The 19,840-nt window shown below is 43.1% G+C and overlaps 1 protein-coding gene across 1 annotated transcript in view; it reads right to left on the bottom strand.

Annotated features, from left to right (window-relative positions):
* Positions 1-19,840, bottom strand: part of SVOP (SV2 related protein) — a 47,167-nt gene that overhangs the window by 13,336 nt on the left and 13,991 nt on the right. The window contains exons 2-8 of the mRNA XM_075276602.1: positions 13,300-13,460; positions 12,295-12,380; positions 10,638-10,736; positions 9,940-10,011; positions 9,717-9,841; positions 7,188-7,251; positions 2,201-2,326 (exon numbers count right to left, since the gene is read on the bottom strand). Coding sequence (XP_075132703.1) covers positions 2,201-2,326; positions 7,188-7,251; positions 9,717-9,841; positions 9,940-10,011; positions 10,638-10,736; positions 12,295-12,380; positions 13,300-13,460 — 733 coding nt within the window. The remainder of the gene's footprint in view (positions 1-2,200; positions 2,327-7,187; positions 7,252-9,716; positions 9,842-9,939; positions 10,012-10,637; positions 10,737-12,294; positions 12,381-13,299; positions 13,461-19,840) is intronic.

Genomic DNA, 19,840 nt, shown 5'->3' with positions numbered 1-19,840 from the left:
GGGTACATGTTAAAGGCCGTTTTGTTGGATCCTGCTGTGCCGTAATTTGTGTATAATTTATCAGACGAAGATAAATCTGGCACATCTCAGTCTCACCCAGCTTTCACATGACCTAGTTTCACACATGTAACTCGGCCTGTGTATTGGCTGGATTTACCAGCCTGAACGGTATGCCAGAAGAGGGACTCATAGTAGTATAATTCTCTATGATGTTAAAAGTCCCTGCATCCCAGTGCCATACTGTCCCGTACTATAATTGGGAGAGGGACTCCTAGCATCATAGATATCTATCATGCTAGGAGTCCCTCTGCCGGGATAGGATACAGGCCGATAAATGCGACGAACACATAGAGCAAGTTTCATGGATGAAATTTGGTCATGTAAATGCAGGGTAACAATTCTGTCCTGCAATGTAACTCTACTTTCTACTACACCGCTATTTTGGTGGAAGGTGGCTACAGTTTTATGTGTCAAAGCCTAGTTGTACATGACTGTGTGCTTACTGCCGTCCGTGAAAGAATGGCACAGCTGGCGCATGGGCGATTTTCAGGTCTGGACTGGTGGCCTGCACATGGGACTGTGTATTTCATGGTCATCTGCATGGGACCATAGAAATGAATGGGTCAATGTGCCATCCAGGAAAAACCAAGATTGCACAATGACCTTTCATACGGTTGTCGGCAAGGGGCGTTAGTTGCATTTGACTAATCTGGTGTACATCAAATCAATAGGCTGATCACACCTACTTCCCAACCACTTTAGTATAGTGAGCTCTGCAAGGGCTGGTTCACACAGAGGAATTTGATGCTGATTTGTTAGGGTCGGATCACACTGAGTTTTTGGCGAGGATTAGTTCTATTGGGAGACTTTTTTGAAGGTTGATTTTGAGATGGAATCAGCCTCAAAATCCTCACCAAGAAGGGGGCCACACGGTGGCTCAGTGGTTAGCACTGCAGCCTTGCAGCACTGGGTCCTGGTGTTCAAATCTTGTTAAGAGCAAAAAAACATCTGCAAGGCGCTTGTATGTTCTCCCCTTGTTTGCATGGATTTCCATCCCATATTCCAAAAAGACATACTGATAGGGAAAAATGTACATTGTGAGCTCTATGTGGGGCTCACAATCTACATTAAAAAAAAAAATCCTTGCCAAAAGACTCTGTGTGCATTGACCTTTACACAGAAAATTTCTGTTTCAAGAATTTCAAGCAGATTTTGGAAGTTGATTCTGAAAAAGAGCTCCATAATCTGCCTCCTATTCTTTCCAAATAGAATTTCAGACAGATTCAGCCTGAAGAACAAGCAGGATGCTTCTCTTTTCTGCTAGCTGAAAAAATCAGCAAGCAGAAAAAAATTGCTTCTGCCTGCCTTTGGGTATGTTCACATGGCGGAAAATGAAGAGGAATTCCTCTTCATTTTCTGCCGCCAGCATATTCGCTGCGGTCTAGCCATGATGGGATGCTGATGCAGTGCACTGGCATTCCATCGCGGCATCCCGCTGCTGATTAGGCCCAGATGAATGAGCCTAGTCAGCAGGGAGTCTCAAGCCACAGTGTCCGCGGAAGATCGAACAGGACGCTTCTTTTTGCCGTGTCCTGCGAAATCCGCCCTCAAATCTGCGGCAAATTCCTCCATGTGAACACAGCCTTTGATAGCAGTTTAGGCAGAATTTAGAGCTGATTTTGAGACAGAATCTGCAACATAATTAGTTTCAAATTCCTGTGTGTGTGAACAAACCCTGAGACCGGGGACCATGTGGTGTAAACACCGCAGTTTGCAAAAAAAAAAAAGCGGTGTTTTACAGTCACAGCAAAGAGGATGGGATTCTAGCGAATCTACTATTTGGCTTACTTAGCAACAGAAATTTTATCTCAATTCTGGCTCAATTCAAACACACATTCACATATTTTAACACCTAACTTTCTGACAAACTTACTCAATGAACTCCAGCACTTTGTTAGACAGTATCAGTGTCTAAAACACATACAGTTGTTGCACATCACATAGGCCAATTTTTCTTTATTGCAAATTATGCAAGAATTTGGGGGCATTTAGATGTGTAAAATTGAACTGCCCCAAAGTAAATAATTTGCAATGATTTAAGTGAGATGTAAATTATTAATGAACAAGCAGGTCCGTACTTTGGAATGGGCAGTTATGACCCTGTCTATTTTAGTATGTACTGTATATGCTAGATACTTACAAAACATAAAACTGCAAACAGCATTAGTGGCAGTGCAGAAAGGATCAGGAGCCAACGCCATCCTAAGGTGGGCATCACAAAGATAGCCAGTAGAACTTCAAACACTGTACCCACTGCCCAGAATATCTGTCAATGGAAAAACATTTTATTCATATACTCACATTTTCGAAAATATGCTAAAAGTCTAAATTAGAGGCATAGCCAGGGGTTGAGCACAAGTGTGTGTGTGTGTGGGGGGGACATGTCCAAGTGGGCCCCCAACTTAGGTATACGGATTATCACTATAGGGTGAACGTATAGTGGTAGATATCGGCTCTAGACAGGGCTCTGCAGACCATTTAGGTGTATACAGTGCAGTAACATTTAGTGACTTACAGGTGACGTCTCATCTAATCGTTCATACTTCCTTTCCATTCCTCTTCCACCTGGACCGCTATGATCACTTCTTTCAGTCTCTGCAAAGTTTGCAACACCGACATCTTTGGCTCCTTACTTATCCAGGCACCTGGCCGACATCGTTCTTACCTGCACACCCATCCTGCTGCTACCCCCAATTATAAAATGTATATACAGTAACTCCCCCCATAATGAATAATACCCACAAATGCATCTTTAAATTAATACCCCCTGTGTACCTCCGTTAAATAGTGCCCCACATTAATAATGCCCCAGGTGTTTCCTAATTAAAAAGTAAAAGAATAAAACTAATGGGGTTCAAATACTTGAGACCCCCAGGATCAGCTGTTTGAATGAATGGTGGTACCTGCGCCATGAACCCTTCTCCGTTTACAAAGTGTCATTCATTTGATAGGAGCCATGTAATGTAACTACAGCCTCATCCTATACACGTCTATGTGACAAGGCTGGAATTACATCAAACGGTCACTTATAAAAAAGACAATGTGTGATATAAACAGGGACCATGTCCCATTCATACAGCTGATCAGTGGAGAGTCACTGATCTCTTATTGATCTATTCTGAGGAGAGATCATCAATAAAAATGGTAAGCTGGAAAACTCCTTAAGGCTAAAGCCGGAACCGCCGCGGTAAAGCACTGCGGGAACAACCGCGGCATGAATGCATTGCGGTTCTTCCCGAAACACTTTGAACAGAAAGTTCACTGAGTTTTCCTCCGCGGACTTTCTGTTGCAATTATATCTATGGGAAAGCTGCCAGCGTTTCCGTCGATATAATTGATATGCTGCGATTTTTAAAACTGTGACGGTTTTGGAAATCGCAGTGTGTCCGCACTGCAATTTTTTTTGCAAAGTGGGCATGGGATTCGCATGAATCCCATCCACATTGCAAGTACTGTAAAATGCCGCGATTTTTACTGCAGCGTTTCCAGCTCATGGGGCCCAGGGCTAAGGCTGAGGCCCCACATTGTGGAAAAGCAGCAAGGAGTGGCTACAAAAGGAATGGTAAATATATAGGAAGTTATTATACTTCTAACTTCTTCTCAATCCACTCCTAACTTTGGCTCAAAAAACCGCAGCAAAATCTGAAACAAAAAAAGCCACATTTCCACAATGTGGGGCCTCAGCCTAAGTCTAAGGCCCCATGTTGTGGAAACACAGCTTTTTTTGTTGCAGATTTTGTTGCGTTTTTTTGAGCCACAGCCAGGACTAGATTGAGCAGAAGTTAGAAGTATAAGAGCTTGCTATATATTTACCATTCCTTTTGTAGCCACTCCTAGGTTTGGCTAAAAAAAAAACTGGAGCAAAATCTGCAACAAAAAAATCTGCATTTCTGCATAAATGCTGTGGTGTGGCCACGGTGTAGACGCCGCATAAAAAATGCAGCGTTTTACAGTTCCTGCAAAGTGGATGGGAATTTAGCGAATTCAATCCACACATTGCAGAAAAATATGCAGAGTGGACATGCTGCGATTTCCAAAACTGTTGCGTTTTGGAAATCGCAGTAAGTCAATTATATCTAGCGGTTATACGCTGGCGGTTTCCCTATAGGTATAATGGAAGCAGAAAGTGTGCATAGAAAACCTCTGCGGACTTTCTGTGAAAAGTGCTTCTGGAAAAACTGTGTTTTGTTTCTGCCATGTTTTTTGCTGCAGTGTTTTTTTTTTTTGCTATAGCCCGCTACTTGGGGCCAAGCCGTAATAAAGACCAAGTGCCACCTTAATTAAATGAATTGCACCCTTATATTATGCCCCTGAATCCCCCTGACATAAATACTGCGCTTCTAATGACCCCTCATATAAATGACCTCCCCCCTAATAGCCCTTAAATAAATGGCCCCTTGCTATCGTTGTAATGCTCTCTAATGAATCCTCCCTTATGTTTCCCCCTCCTAACAACCCCTTATACTATTAAAACACCCACAACTGCACTAAAAAAAGTTATACTCACCTACCTAAAATACTTTACTGAATGGAGCTGCCGCTGCAGCCGCCTCCTCTTCTCTTCTCCTCTGTTCTATGCGCAGGGTCCATGCATAGGACATTTGCGTCCCGACGCAGGAGGTGCGCTGATGTCATTGCGCCGGCCTGTACCAAGAACAGAGTTTTGTCTGTTCTCGATGTTATGTAAACTGCAGACCTGAGGTGTCTTGCAGGTTTACAAAGCAAGCATAGGTTTTAACTAGCTCATTGTCTGCAGACACCAATCTAGTTAAAAGTAAAGCATTAATGTCGGCCCTGGGGTGGGCCCCACAGAATCAGTGGCCAGGGGCAATTGCTTCCTCTGCCCGCCCACTAGCTATGCCTCTGGTCTAAATGTATATAATTCAAGAACAGCTCCCTTGAGACCACATGTTGCAGAAAAGCTGTTTTTGGTGTAGAATATGCTTTGTTTACCTAAACCAAAGCCATTACTTCAAAAGGAATGGGAAATAAATGAGAAACACATATACATATCCATAGCGTATAATGCAGGAACATATGCCATTGTGTATACGCTTTCTAGTTTATCTGTAGCTGTATTGGAAAGTTTAGTTGACTGCACAGAGCTCTGCTTACAGGATGGTGCTCCATGATTATTTGAGGAGAAAATGTTCATCTAAAAAACACAAAATTACTATTCAGAAAAGGAGATCTTACCCAGGATCTGTTCTTGAAAACAGGGTCTTTTCCCATCATCCAGATCTTATACAAGATTTTAGTTAAAATAATGCTATAGTTGTACGTTGGGAAATGATGGATATGAGCTTAATGGTTACAGTTAAACATTTTTAAATACTTTGTATTGGTTGGAAACCAGTGACTCTTCTGTTCCTTTAAAGGAGTTGTCCCATCTCAAGGATCCTATCTATACAGGTAGATTATGTAAATTAAAGACTTTTCCTAAATATATTGCTTTTGTAATGCTACTTTGTTTTCCTGCTATGTGAAATTATTCCTCCCATTGTATACGCAGCATTTCTATAACACCGGACCTGTGTGATTGGACAAGTGACGTCACTCACTGCTCTCATTGTTATCCACAGCTCTGCAGGACAATCAGTTCAGCTAATTGCAGTTTGCTAATAAAGTCAAGTCTGTTATCTCTATATGTAAACACACAAATAATACTGAGTCCAGTCTCTTCAAATTATCTGATCTGCATAAGTATTGTGATACTTCATAGTGTCCTGTTCAACAAGCTGGGATGGAGGGGGGAATATAGGAAGTGAAAAGAAGAGACTGCAGGCAAACTGCTTAAACAGGGAGATGGGAAAACACCCTTAATGGATATCACTGTGCAATGTCTAAAGTGAAAACGACATTTTCCAGAAGGCAACTGACCAACATAAAGTCTTTGCTAATATTAAGTCAGAAAGGAACGTAGAGTGATCTAGCGCTAAAGCTTGAAGAATTGTTATTACAGGTTATAACCCAGCACCCTGTCACAAAAGAACACTACCTTCCCTGACCTCAGCTTATCCACTAATCATGTCCTCAGGCCCAGTTCACATCTGTGTTCGGTATTCCGTTCGGGCAGTCCACTTGGGGACCCCTGAACAGAATTCCAAATGCATTAAAAAGCGGTGAGGAATGAAAGCACATGGACCCCATAGACTATAATGATGTCTGTGTGTTTTCTGCACAGTGTCTGCACGAGTCATGCAGAGAGGAAAGTAGTTTTTGAAGTAGTTTCCTCTCCGCATGACTCGTAAGGACAACTTTATAGTCTATGGGGTCCGTGTGTTTTCATTGCTCACCACTTTTTAATGTGTTCGGTATAACGTTCAGGGGTCCCCAAGCAGACTCCCCAAATAGAATACCAAACGCAGATGTGAACCAGGCCTTACCTCTCATTTTGGTGCCATACTCCAATGTTTCTTGGCTCATCCAGATCAGCCACCACGAAATTGGACCTACTTCTGAGGAAATGGCCTGTTAGTTCCCTGCAACAGGGACCAGATTCGCATAGCTGGTTAGAGGGTGAAAACAAGACAAGATCCTCAGGAGTGGCCATGAATTAAATCAGTTTGGTGACACAGTTATGTCACATTTGCTGAACTGCAGTTACCTTTGGGTAATGCTTACAAACTATTTTTTTTTCAGTTGGCTTCTTTGTAGATTTGCTTTGTTGGATTATTTACTCCTTCAAGGTACAGCTATATCCAGCGACTGCATTTTAGCGACACCATCTGTTGAAAGTCTGAAATCTACTTCCTGTGCCATCAGAGGCTGAAACTACTGTTGCCACAAGCTCACCAGGGCATTATGTATTGTATAGCTCACATGCTGATCCTGGAGGAACCTGCTCTGTTTTTGGACATCAACCTACAGATTTCTTGTAAATATACTGTACTGACCAAGAATAATTCTGATAATAGAAGGGATTTTACTTGTTAAAAACAAGAAATTTTGTACAATAAACATTTGAAAAAACAGATTTTTTAAAAACATTGATTCTAACTATTGAAAATCAGCCCTGAATGGCATAACCTTTACTAAACCTTGGTAGAGCAAAACAGTGCACAAGTTGTTCTAATAATAAGCAAAGGACTCTAAATAAAAAGTTAGAGTAAAATGTATGTTCTTACCTCTATCAGAAGTATGCACTTTGCTCTTGCTTTCATAGGAAGAAACTCTGCATACAGTGTCACTCTAGTTAATAGGTAAAAAAAAATGACTGCAAATAACAGTAAATAAGAGATTACGGCCTCATGCACATGACCAAGTGTGCAGGCCAGAGGCGATTGTAAAGCGGAATCTTTTAAATGACTTTTGGGTGAGACCCAAGTGCCTTCTACCCCTCATTGGTTTCATTGGTTGGGATGGGGGTTCTGTTACATTTTGTTCAAATGTCACATAGGACTTGTACTATAATTATTGGAAATGGACCAAACCTTTGTACAGCACACTCGGTCGTGTGCATGTAGCCTTAGGGTTCATTCACATTGTGTGGTCAAATTGCATACCCCTAAGACATTGTTGGACTAAGGTGCCTGGGGCCCACTAATTCAATTCATTCTGGGGGCACAGCTACATGTAAATATTAGCTGGTACTTGTTCTCAATTCCTAAAATGTTGGCAACATAAATTTATTTTTCTGTATTGGTCGTCTGTCTAGCCCCTGCCTTTGATTGTTCCTGTCAGTAGCCTGAAGCTGGTTTCTTTCCTTGAACTAGAGACCTTTTAGTGAGTTGGCAATATGTACTCACACAATGACGGGCCTCACACAGCAGAAAGACATTGCAAGGTGATTGGTGCCCATGCAGTAACAGAGAAGAGTAAAGATACGGGTTGGCCTGACTCTGAATCTAGATGTCATCTCCCACCCAATGTGTCTACAAATAAACTGGGTAGTCTCCTAAAGAGGACCTTTCATCAGATTGGGCACAGGCAGTTTTATATACTGCTGGAAAGCTGACAGTGCGCTGAATTCAGTGCACTGTCGGCTTTCCCAATCTGTGCGCCGGTGAAAGCGCTATCGGTCCCGGTACCATAGTGCTTTACAGTCAGAAGGGCATTTCTGACACTTAGCCAGGGGCGCTCTTCTGCCCAGCAGCGCCTATAGTGCTGTACTGTGGAGTGGGGAGGAACACCCCTCCCTCTGCTCGTCCATAGACGAGTATTATCAGGAGTGGAGGGGGCGTTCCTCCCCACTCCACAGTACAGCACGATAGGCGCTGCTGGGCAGAAGGGCGTCCCTGGCTAACTGTCAGAAATGCCCTTCTGACACTAAAGCGCTACGGTACCGGGACCGATAGCGCTTTACCCGGGGCACAGATCGGGAAAGCCGACAGTGCGCTGAATTCAGCGCACTGTCAGCTTTCCAGCAGTATATAGAACTGCCTGTGCCCAATCTGATGAAAGGTCCTCTTTAAATAATCTATTCAGTATATTATACCAATGCATAGCCTGGCTGAGATGCTGTACAATGAGAATCTGTATAAAATACAGTGAGGGCACCGTGCTAACCCAGGGTGAGCTGGCAGGGGCCAGGATCGGTAAGTGACGCCGTGGGCCTCAAAAGTGCTATTATACTCGGGGGTCACTCGGGACCACTATAGGGTATAATACTGTGTGCAGGGGCCACTACGGGGCATAATACTGTGTGCAGGGGCCACTATGGGGCATAACAGTGCGTGCAGGAATGCAGGGGGGGATGTCGGTTGGTCGAGGAACTTCTCCTCACAGCCAGCACCTGCATCCCCTGGATACATTTTTGCAGCATTTACTTTTTCTTTTCCAACTGTTATTTTTTTTTTTTGCCTTTAAAGGGTTAATTTTCTTCTTTCTGAGAGTGGAGGGCTGCATATGGAAAATCTTCTCATTCTAGTTCAGCAGAGGGCAAGGGTCTTAAATTTACAACAACCATCAAAGGAAATCAGAAAGGAGATAAAAAAAATTGAGCATGACCAGTGGGCCCCATTGGCTTCTGGGCCCAGTCAGCGACAATTGCAAACCCTATCGTTACGCCAGTGGTCTTTTGATAGGCCAGAACATGCCTGTACGTTTTCTCAAAAAGGAGATAAATAATATTTATGCTGGGTTCACACCAGCGTTCAGCACTCCGTATTAGGTTTCCCTCTTCTGCCAGCAGAAAATGGAAACCTGTCATGCCGAGTTTGGCCGTGAGTGCTGGTGAGCGTTTTGAGCTCTCCACGGCGAAACCGGATTTTTAAAAACCGGACAAAGAGTACTGCATCTCTGACTGTGTCCAGTTAAAATAAAACGGTTTCGCCGCGGAGAGCATAAAAGGCTCACCGGCGCTCACGGCCGGACACTTTTCAAACCCATTCAAATGAATGGGTTTGAAAGATGTCAGCAGGTTTCTGTCTCCTGGCCAGTTTTGTGCAGGAAACGGAAACCTGCAGAACGGAGACCCGGGCGCAGATGTGAACGAGCCCTAAGTTGAATTTCTAAGTGACAAAAATGTGGAATGGGCAAACTAATAAACTAGTATAAGTGTCTGCTTTCATAGTAGACAAATTCTTGTTAATACCCAAAACCCCAAAAGAGAAGTTATATCGTACAGGGTTACATGGTGTACAAACTATAAACAACCATGTAAATGACAAAGAATTATGAACAGTCACTAGAAAGGAGATCAGTAGGACACTTACGACTGAGGAACGCCACCAATCCCGAAACCAACTAGTCCTCTGAGCACAATAATCCAGCTGTAGACTGGCGCAAATGCACTGAGGATTCCATAATATAATGTCCAAAACACACTGATCTTCAGGCCCTGGAAAGTAAAGGCAACAGCAGATGTCAAGGGAAGCAAATCCCAATTAAATGTGACATAATCCAATATACTTCATAATATGACTTTGTATAATTTACCGTTTTCCTGCCATACTGGTCTGAGAGATTTCCCCAAAGGGATGAGCTGGACATCATCCCAATAAACACAACCTGTTGAGAAAAGCAGAACATGAACATCAGCAAATCTTTGTGTCGCAGTGTCCTTTAGTCACTGAAGGTGGCATCATCCTATAACTGAAGATCTGAAAAAGACAGCTCTTAGATGCTTATATGCTAAGTTATCATGAAGGAAATGTCAAAAACACAGAAAGTCTGAGATGAAATATAATAAGATTAGGATTATAATATAATATTTTATTCATGTTACACTAACATCACATTTTATTGTCATTTCTCAAACATAAAAGGGCATAGTCACTGTAACTAGCACGATATATATTGGCATCCTCAATAAAGTTTAGAAACATCTTACAGAGTGAACCTTCTACAGATGTGAGGTTGACACTAGAAGAAATCGATATGTTTTATAACCACTTCTGAAGATTTACTGTAGTCAAATATTAATCTTTTATGGTAACTCTAAACAGATTCAATTACCAAGGGCATTGTAGTATAAATTTATCACGGAGCAGATACTGCAGCCGACAATTTTATATTCAATAACTGTGCCAGCAAAGCTTTGTGCTTACACGGGATAAGTGCAAGTCCTTGGGCACATATTACGTCAATGCAACACCTGGAATTCAATCCAAGAAGTGGTCAGTGTATCTGCTTACCGATGTGAGCAAAGCAACCTGCCAACTGGGAAGTCTCCATTCACAGTGGAGCTGGGGAGCTAGGATGCTAAGAATCATCATTTCCATTGCATCAGCCATCTAAACAAATCAAGACGCAAAGAATTCATGAAAATGGAAAAAAGAGGAAAGTATTCATAGCTCAAAGATACAAGAAATCACACAGAATCAACATTCATTGACCTTTACTTTCTAGATGATACATTTCTGATTACAACAGGGACTCCAAGCCCCCTGTTCCCCCTCACTGTGTGACCACAGCTAGGAGTTTAAATAGGGTGCTGGATCTTAAGATATAGATTCAAGATCTGTGGGACTGCTGGAGATAACCAAGGGCATCCTGTGGAAAGGTGATAAAAGTAACACTAGGGGTAACAGTAATCGTAACAAATTTGAATAAATAAAAAAAAATGTGAAAAACTCATCCAAATTTGCTCCCATGGAATCTATAGGTCTAGATAGTTACTACATGACATATAGATGGGCAGGATACTTAAAGAGTTTTTCCTATAAACATAACCATATTTAAGTTTGTAGACAATTAAAAGTTAAACACTTTTGCAAATATACGGTAAATAATTTAAAAAAATTGCAGTCTTAGAGATTTTCCTAACCATTGTAGTAATGACAGTCTTTTGTAAGACAGAGGGAAATATCAGTGACCAAGTAGCACTGTACTACTTTATAGATTCTATTGAGCCTAAGTGTGGAATCACTGCAACCGTTATCACTATGTTTGAAAGTATTTCAAGTGAGACTAAGGCTACGTTCACACAACAGTGGTTAATGGCCTGTAACGTCCATTTTGTTAACAGACATCACACAGCATCATTAAATTCAATGTAAGTGAATGGGGGCTATACACATGACTGTTATTTCTGTAGTACATTGTCACGGACCGTCAAAATATAGGTCATGTCCTAGTTTTGTCCTTTTTCATGGATCCCTCTATGCACTGAATATATGGAGGATCCATGAAAACAGGCGCCCCTGGGGTTCAAGACAGTTGTGAAAAATTGACTTTTTCCCTTTCCCCTCTTTCATGTGAATCTAGTCTAAATACCCCAAAACTTATAGCAATGCTGAACAAACCCCCCCCCCCAATAAACGTAGTGAAATAAGAAATCTTGAAACTGCAAACATTTGCAGATATTTTCATGTGAAATCTTTGATTTATTATTATTTATATCATCCATATTGCCACTGTTTAGGGAATAGGATATGTCTGCAATATTGCCAGGGTGGTTGTTGTGCTATAACCTGTTTATATGGTCATAACTAAGGGCTCCTATGGTGAGCCACTGGTTAGATACCACTGTGTTAAATGAATGGAAGCTATCTGCTGATTATTATTATTATTATTATTTTTATTTTTTTTTGTAAGTATGGCCACATAATATTTTCTATTGTTTGTATCTTTAAAAATAATAACACATAGAGATTAAAATAGACAGGAACAAAAACACTTGCTTTAAAGGGGTTGTCTATTTTTTTAATTACTAAAGGCTGAAATGTGTTATAATAAAACTATAACTTATAATAGTCTGGTCATTATCCCAACGCTCCAGTGCCACCACTCCAATGTCCTGGACAACTCCTTTAAATACTTTTTATATCTTCATATATCCAAGTTACTTGCCCAGGCCAGTCCAGTAAGGATTGACAATTTCCACTGGAATTTTCCAAATCCAATTGCTTCCACAGCATCTTCCACCATAAATGTATCTGTAAAACAGAACAAAGAAAACTCTAAATAAGGATACAGGCAAATAAACGGGAAGGGGTGTGTGTGAAATATAATCGTCAATGTATTAGATAAATTGCTCACATACAAGACTTTGTTTTATAGCATAAATTATATTTCTGCAAACTAATAACAATAAAATACATTGAACAATGCATATGTGCATTCCTACACTACACATATACTAGGTATTATAATGGTTGTTACGGGTACTCATTTTGTGCAGCACTGGGCACAGAACACTTAGAGAGGTTGCCCTTTCATGGCATAAATTGAGAGAGAACACATGCTAAAAATACCGTTGGTAGAAAAAAATATTGTTGGTATGTGGCATAAAGTCCTTTAATGTGTTTTGGTGGGTTTAGTCTTTATGTAACAAATCTAGTAAAAATCATCTTTTAGGTCATTGACACTTGTAAGTAGAATGCATGCATTTAAATTTTGGTTTTCATCACAAATTTTTAACAATACAACAGGGTATGAATCAGACCCAAAAACATAAAAAACACAGGAAAGAAATACAATAATACAGACAACACAAATAAAACAAAACATCACTGGACTGCCAGAGAGGCCCCTAGAGTGGTTCAGCCACACAAGATCTTAGAGGGCAGAAAAAGAAGGAGAAAGAAATAGACAGAGGCAGGAAAGGAAGAGGAGGAATGCCGGGGGAGGGGGGTTGGGGATAGAAGGGGACAAGGAGAAAAAAAAAAAGGGGGGATGGGAACAAACTGAAGGGGGAAGGATAGGGAGCGTAATCATGGAGGTGTGAATGGGGGGGGGGGCGAGCGAAAGGTAGACCAACTAGGAGGTTGGTCCGTTACCAGGAAGGGGAACATTCGTTTAATTAATACTTATTACATACTTGTTACCAATTATAAATGGAAGTAGTATTCTTACCATCAGTAGGATTGGCAAATTCCTTGGGCACGGTGGTTCCATCTTCCAGTTCCACTGCCTCCAAATCTGTGTGGACAGTTCCAATTTGAATCTCATGCTCCCCAGAGATGTTGTCTTCTTCTGATCTGGCACTTTCTCCAGTTCGACGGAATTTGACAACACTGTAAAGAGAAACTTTAATATATATTATTCTATTATTATACATTTTATTTATGATATATTTAACAGACCTCCTGAAAACAAGATTAAAATATTCTATTTTCAGATTCTAAATAATAATCTTTCAAGGTCATTCAAGACCCCTACTGAATGTGGCAGATAGTGGCTATAAAGAACATCTTTTTCTTTTGGGGAATGGGCAGCACATTAATTGGAGTGGGTACCATGTCATGTTGTTTTTTTTCTCTTGTATGGCACTTATCAGGTTCTCGTGCAAATAAGAGATATAGTGCTGATTTTCTGGAAGAACCAGCGACTAGCTCATTTTCAGAGAATCTTCAAACAAATGAAATTGTCCAAAGCTGCTTTTTTCTCTCTTTTTTTTTTTTTTTTTTTTTGCTGAGGTTGCACTTTTTTTTCCTTCTTCTTAAATTCTTTATTTATTGATTTTGGAGATGGCACAGTAACAAGGAAATAACAAATCACTGCCAAATCATAAGGAAAGACACTAGGACAAACCAAGGCAATTTTGAATTAAAATACAGAGTTAGGCTGTATTCACACAGAGTAACGCCAGGCGTTTTTTGTGTGCTTTTTGCACATAGCGCCGCGTTAACGCCGCGTGTACGCCGCGTTAACACCGCGCTATTTTGCGGTGGCGTTGCCCGGCGTTAACGCAGCGTATACGCGGCGCTATGTGCAAAAAACACACAAAAAACACCTGGCATTACTCTGTGTGAATACAGCCTAAACATAACCAAATGAAAGAAACGAGATCATCAAAACTATAGCCAAAACAATTCTAACATAAACCATAACCAGTGGTGCAACTAGCATAGACTGGGCCCCCTCAGAAAACTTTTGACTTGGGGCCCCCACGGCAGCGCCCCCTTTCCTAACCACCACACAGTATAACGCCCTATTAACACAAACTATAATGTCCCAAAGTGGCCTCCAGACAGTATAATGTACTATGTAGCACACAGATTTTTCTATTGAGGATTCAAACACCTTATGAGAATTTATATGTTATATCCATCTGATTTGACTCTGTCATTGGGGTGTACATATACAAGTGTATTTATATTTGAAGTTTTTCTATGTTGTCTACATTTTCCCATGTATACTCTTATATACAGTACCTACCTTAACCGGGACTCCAGTCTGATGGTACGTTTTCCTCCCTGGTGTATTCTTTTAAAAATTGTTGTTTAAATAAAGTATTTGTATTTTGGATTATATTTGATGGCCTCAGTCATTTCTTCTTGTTGTTGGTAGTATAATGTACCACTGCGGCCCCTCCACACAATGTAATGTCCTATAGCAGCCTCTCCAAACAGTGTAATGTTCCATAGTGGCCTGTCCACACAGTATAATGTCCCACTGTTGCCGCTTCACACACTATTATGCCCCGTAATGGAACCTGAACACAGACTATTATGCCCCATAGTGGCCCCCGCACACACTATTATGTCCCACAGTGGGCCCTGCACAGAGTATTATGCACAATAGTGGCCTCTGCACACAGTATTAGGCCCCATGCTGGACCACCCATTAACAATTATTATATTATCATTTCAGACCCCAGAATATAATGATCAGAGACCCAGGGGAGGTGACAAACATAAAAATCAATGTTACTCACCTATCCCGGTTTCCGCTGCACTCCCCGCTATTTTCGGCCCTCTTAAATGTTGGTACAGACATCACATGAGCCAGGAAGGGGTCGTGACTAGAGATGAGCGAACAGTGTTCTATCGAACACATGTTCGATCGGATATCAGGGTGTTCGCCATGTTCGAATCGAATCGAACACCGCGTGGTAAAGTGCGCCAAAATTCGATTCCCCTCCCACCTTCCCTGGCGCCTTTTTTGCACCAATAACAGCGCAGGGGAGGTGGGACAGGAACTACGACACCGGGGGCATTGAAAAAAATTGGAAAAAGTCATTGGCTGCCGAAATCAGGTGACCTCCATTTTAGACGAATAGTGGATTTCAAATCCGGGTCATATGAGAATGTGAACTTTGTGACTATGAGACAGGGATAGCTGTACAGGCAGGGATAGCTAGGGATAACCTTTATTTAGGGGGGAATGTTATTAAAAATAACTTTTTGGGGCTCTATCGGGTGTGTAATTGTGATTTTTGTGAGATAAACTTTTTCCCATAGGGATGCATTGGCCAGCGCTGATTGGCCGAATTCCGTACTCTGGCCAATCAGTGCTGGCCAATGCATTCTATTAGCTTGATGAAGCAGAGTGTGCACAAGGGTTCAAGCGCACCCTCGGCTCTGATGTAGCAGAGCCGAGGCTGCACAAGGGTTCAAGCGCACCCTCGGCTCTGATGTAGGAGAGCCGAGGGTGCACTTGAACCCTTGTGCACCCTCAGCTCTGCTACATCAGAGCCGAGGGTGCGCTTGAACCCTTGTGCACACTCTGCTTCATCAAGCTAATAGAATGCATTGGCCAGCGCTGATTGGCCAATGTATTCTATTAGCCTGATGAAGTAGAGCTGAATGTGTGTGCTAAGCACACACATTCAGCTCTACTTCATCGGGCTAATAGAATGCATTGGCCAGCGCTGATTGGCCAGAGTACGGAACTCGACCAATCAGCGCTGGCTCTGCTGGAGGAGGCGGAGTCTAAGATCGCTCCACACCAGTCTCTATTCAGGTCCGACCTTAGACTCCGCCTCCTCCGGCAGAGCCAGCGCTGATTGGCCGAAGGCTGGCCAATGCATTCCTATGCGAATGCAGAGACTTAGCAGTGCTGAGTCAGTTTTGCTCAACTACACATCTGATGCACACTCGGCACTGCTACATCAGATGTAGCAATCTGATGTAGCAGAGCCGAGGGTGCACTAGAACCCCTGTGCAAACTCAGTTCATGCTAATAGAATGCATTGGCCAGCGCTGATTGGCCAATGCATTCTATTAGCCCGATGAAGTAGAGCTGAATGTGTGTGCTAAGCACACACATTCAGCACTGCTTCATCACGCCAATACAATGCATTAGCCAGTGCTGATTGGCCAGAGTACGGAATTCGGCCAATCAGCGCTGGCCAATGCATTCTATTAGCCCGATGAAGTAGAGCTGAATGTGTGTGCTAAGCACACACATTCAGCACTGCTTCATCACGCCAATACAATGCATTAGCCAGTGCTGATTGGCCGAATTCCGTACTCTGGCCAATCAGCGCTGGCTCTGCTGGAGGAGGCGGAGTCTAAGGTCGGACCTGAATGGAGACTGGTGTGGAGCGATCTTAGACTCCGCCTCCTCCAGCAGAGCCAGCGCTGATTGGCCGAATTCCGTACTCTGGCCAATCAGCGCTGGCCAATGCATTCTATTAGCCCGATGAAGTAGAGCTGAATGTGTGTGCTAAGCACACACATTCAGCACTGCTTCATCACGCCAATACAATGCATTAGCCAGTGCTGATTGGCCAGAGTACGGAATTCGGCCAATCAGCGCTGGCTCTGCTGGAGGAGGCGGAGTCTAAGGTCGGACCTGAATGGAGACTGGTGTGGAGCGATCTTAGACTCCGCCTCCTCCAGCAGAGCCAGCGCTGATTGGCCGAATTCCGTACTCTGGCCAATCAGCACTGGCTAATGCATTGTATTGGCGTGATGAAGCAGTGCTGAATGTGTGTGCTTAGCACACACATTCAGCTCTACTTCATCGGGCTAATAGAATGCATTGGCCAGCGCTGATTGGCCGAATTCCGTACTCTGGCCAATCAGCACTGGCTAATGCATTGTATTGGCGTGATGAAGCAGTGCTGAATGTGTGTGCTTAGCACACACATTCAGCTCTACTTCATCGGGCTAATAGAATGCATTGGCCAGCGCTGATTGGCCGAATTCCATACTCTGGCCAATCAGCACTGGCTAATGCATTGTATTGGCGTGATGAAGCAGTGCTGAATGTGTGTGCTTAGCACACACATTCAGCTCTGCTTCATCGGGCTAATAGAATGCATTGGCCAGCGCTGATTGGCCGAATTCCTTACTCTGGCCAATCAGCACTGGCTAATGCATTGTATTGGCGTGATGAAGCAGTGCTGAATGTGTGTGCTTAGCACACACATTCAGCACTGCTTCATCACGCCAATACAATGCATTAGCCAGTGCTGATTGGCCAGAGTAAGGAATTCGGCCAATCAGCGCTGGCCAATGCATTCTATTAGCCCGATGAAGCAGTGCTGAATGTGTGTGCTTAGCACACACATTCAGCTCTACTTCATCGGGCTAATAGAATGCATTGGCCAGCGCTGATTGGCCGAATTCCGTACTCTGGCCAATCAGCACTGGCTAATGCATTGTATTGGCGTGATGAAGCAGTGCTGAATGTGTGTGCTTAGCACACACATTCAGCTCTACTTCATCGGGCTAATAGAATGCATTGGCCAGCGCTGATTGGCCGAATTCCGTACTCTGGCCAATCAGCACTGGCTAATGCATTGTATTGGCGTGATGAAGCAGTGCTGAATGAGTGTGCTTAGCACACACATTCAGCTCTACTTCATCGGGCTAATAGAATGCATTGGCCAATCAGCGCTGGCCAATGCATTCTATTAGCGTGAACTGAGTTTGCACAGGGGTTCTAGTGCACCCTCGGCTCTGCTACATCAGATTGCTACATCTGATGTAGCAGTGCCGAGTGTGCATCAGATGTGTAGTTGAGCAAAACTGACTCAGCACTGCTAAGTCTCTGCATTCGCATAGGAATGCATTGGCCAGCCTTCGGCCAATCAGCGCTGGCTCTGCCGGAGTAGGCGGAGTCTAAGGTCGGACCTGAATGGAGACTGGTGTGGAGCGATCTTAGACTCCGCCTCCTCCAGCAGAGCCAGCGCTGATTGGTCGAGTTCCGTACTCTGGCCAATCAGCACTGGCCAATGCATTTCTATGGGGAAAAGTTAGCTTGCGAAAATCGCAAACTGACAGGGATTTCCATGAAATAAAGTGACTTTTATGCCCCCAGACATGCTTCCCCTGCTGTCCCAGTGTCATTCCAGGGTGTTGGTATCATTTCCTGGGGTGTCATAGTGGACTTGGTGACCCTCCAGACACGAATTTGGGTTTCCCCCTTAACGAGTTTATGTTCCCCATAGACTATAATGGGGTTCGAAACCCATTCGAACACTCGAACAGTGAGCGGCTGTTCGAATCGAATTTCGAACCTCGAACATTTTAGTGTTCGCTCATCTCTAGTCGTGACACGTAATGATGCTGGCCTGGTCCACGTGAGGTCTGGGACATCACCAAACAGGCCCGAAGACTGCCTGCAAATGCTGGAGGGCCTTCAATTAGTATACTCGGAGGTCTGAAAAAACTCCAGAGTACACTGTCTACCAATAAGTATTTGGACACCGGTGGTAGAATAGAAAAACAACATTTATTCATATCCAATAGTTGGTAGAACTCAGCAGATGCTTCCTTACAGATGATATTGATTGACACAATACTCCCGGATGTTGAAACTCCTGGTGTATGTGAGCCATCGGTTGGGTGCGGTTTCTCTGGCCAGCACTTGTCTGTCTCTATCTCCCAGTTTCGGAGGTCTGACGACTTGGGGCACATTCCAACAATCACCATTCATCCTTCCACTTTGTAATCACATAGGCCACTGTTGATTTTGGGTAATTCAGTTCGCTTGCTATATCCCTTAAGGATCGAGCATTTCTGTGGAACCCCACAATTACCCCTTTCTCAGAATCGGGCAACTCTGCACTTCGTGGCATCTTGAATGCGACTAATGCCAATGCACTGTTGCCATTGCTGTTTCCTATTTAACGATGGAAGGCGTGACTTACATCACGACCGCAGATATCTTCATTTGTATGAGTGTCCAAATACTTATTGGTAGACAGTGTATAATGATAGCAGTGTTTGTTGGAGTTTGTGGATCCGCAGCCTCACTTACCAATCCCTGATCCTGCTCACTGCTGCCTCTGCTTCCCCTTCTCTCCTCCAGGGCATGGTATGGGGCACAGAAGGAGAAACAGAGGCAGTTGCGAGCAGGAGCGGGAATCAGTAGATAAATAGGACCCGTTATCTACTGGGGTTACTACAGCAGGTAACGGCCTATTAAGACCCCTAAGGTCCCGAGTCCTGTGGTAGCTGCTACCGCTGCTACCCTAATATTTATGCCACTGAGCATAACAATTGAGTATACAGGGAAAGGGTAGGAGGAAAAGAGGGAAATTTGTGATCAAACTATAATTTTATTTTTGCAAAATAGCCAAAGAGGGGAAAGAGTGAATTCCAGCAACCTACCAAGGAAAGAGGACACTAAAAAACAGGTCCAGCCCCTCAATTCTTACTCATGAGGTCATGCTATTCTGGAAAAGAATCCAAGGAGTCCAGGCAGTAATAAATGAGTC

This window comes from Leptodactylus fuscus, chromosome 1, assembly GCF_031893055.1.
Source record: "Leptodactylus fuscus isolate aLepFus1 chromosome 1, aLepFus1.hap2, whole genome shotgun sequence".
Taxonomy (NCBI): domain Eukaryota; kingdom Metazoa; phylum Chordata; class Amphibia; order Anura; family Leptodactylidae; genus Leptodactylus; species Leptodactylus fuscus.
Note: the sequence above shows the minus strand (reverse complement) of the source record. Positions and strands in the feature narration are given on the sequence as shown.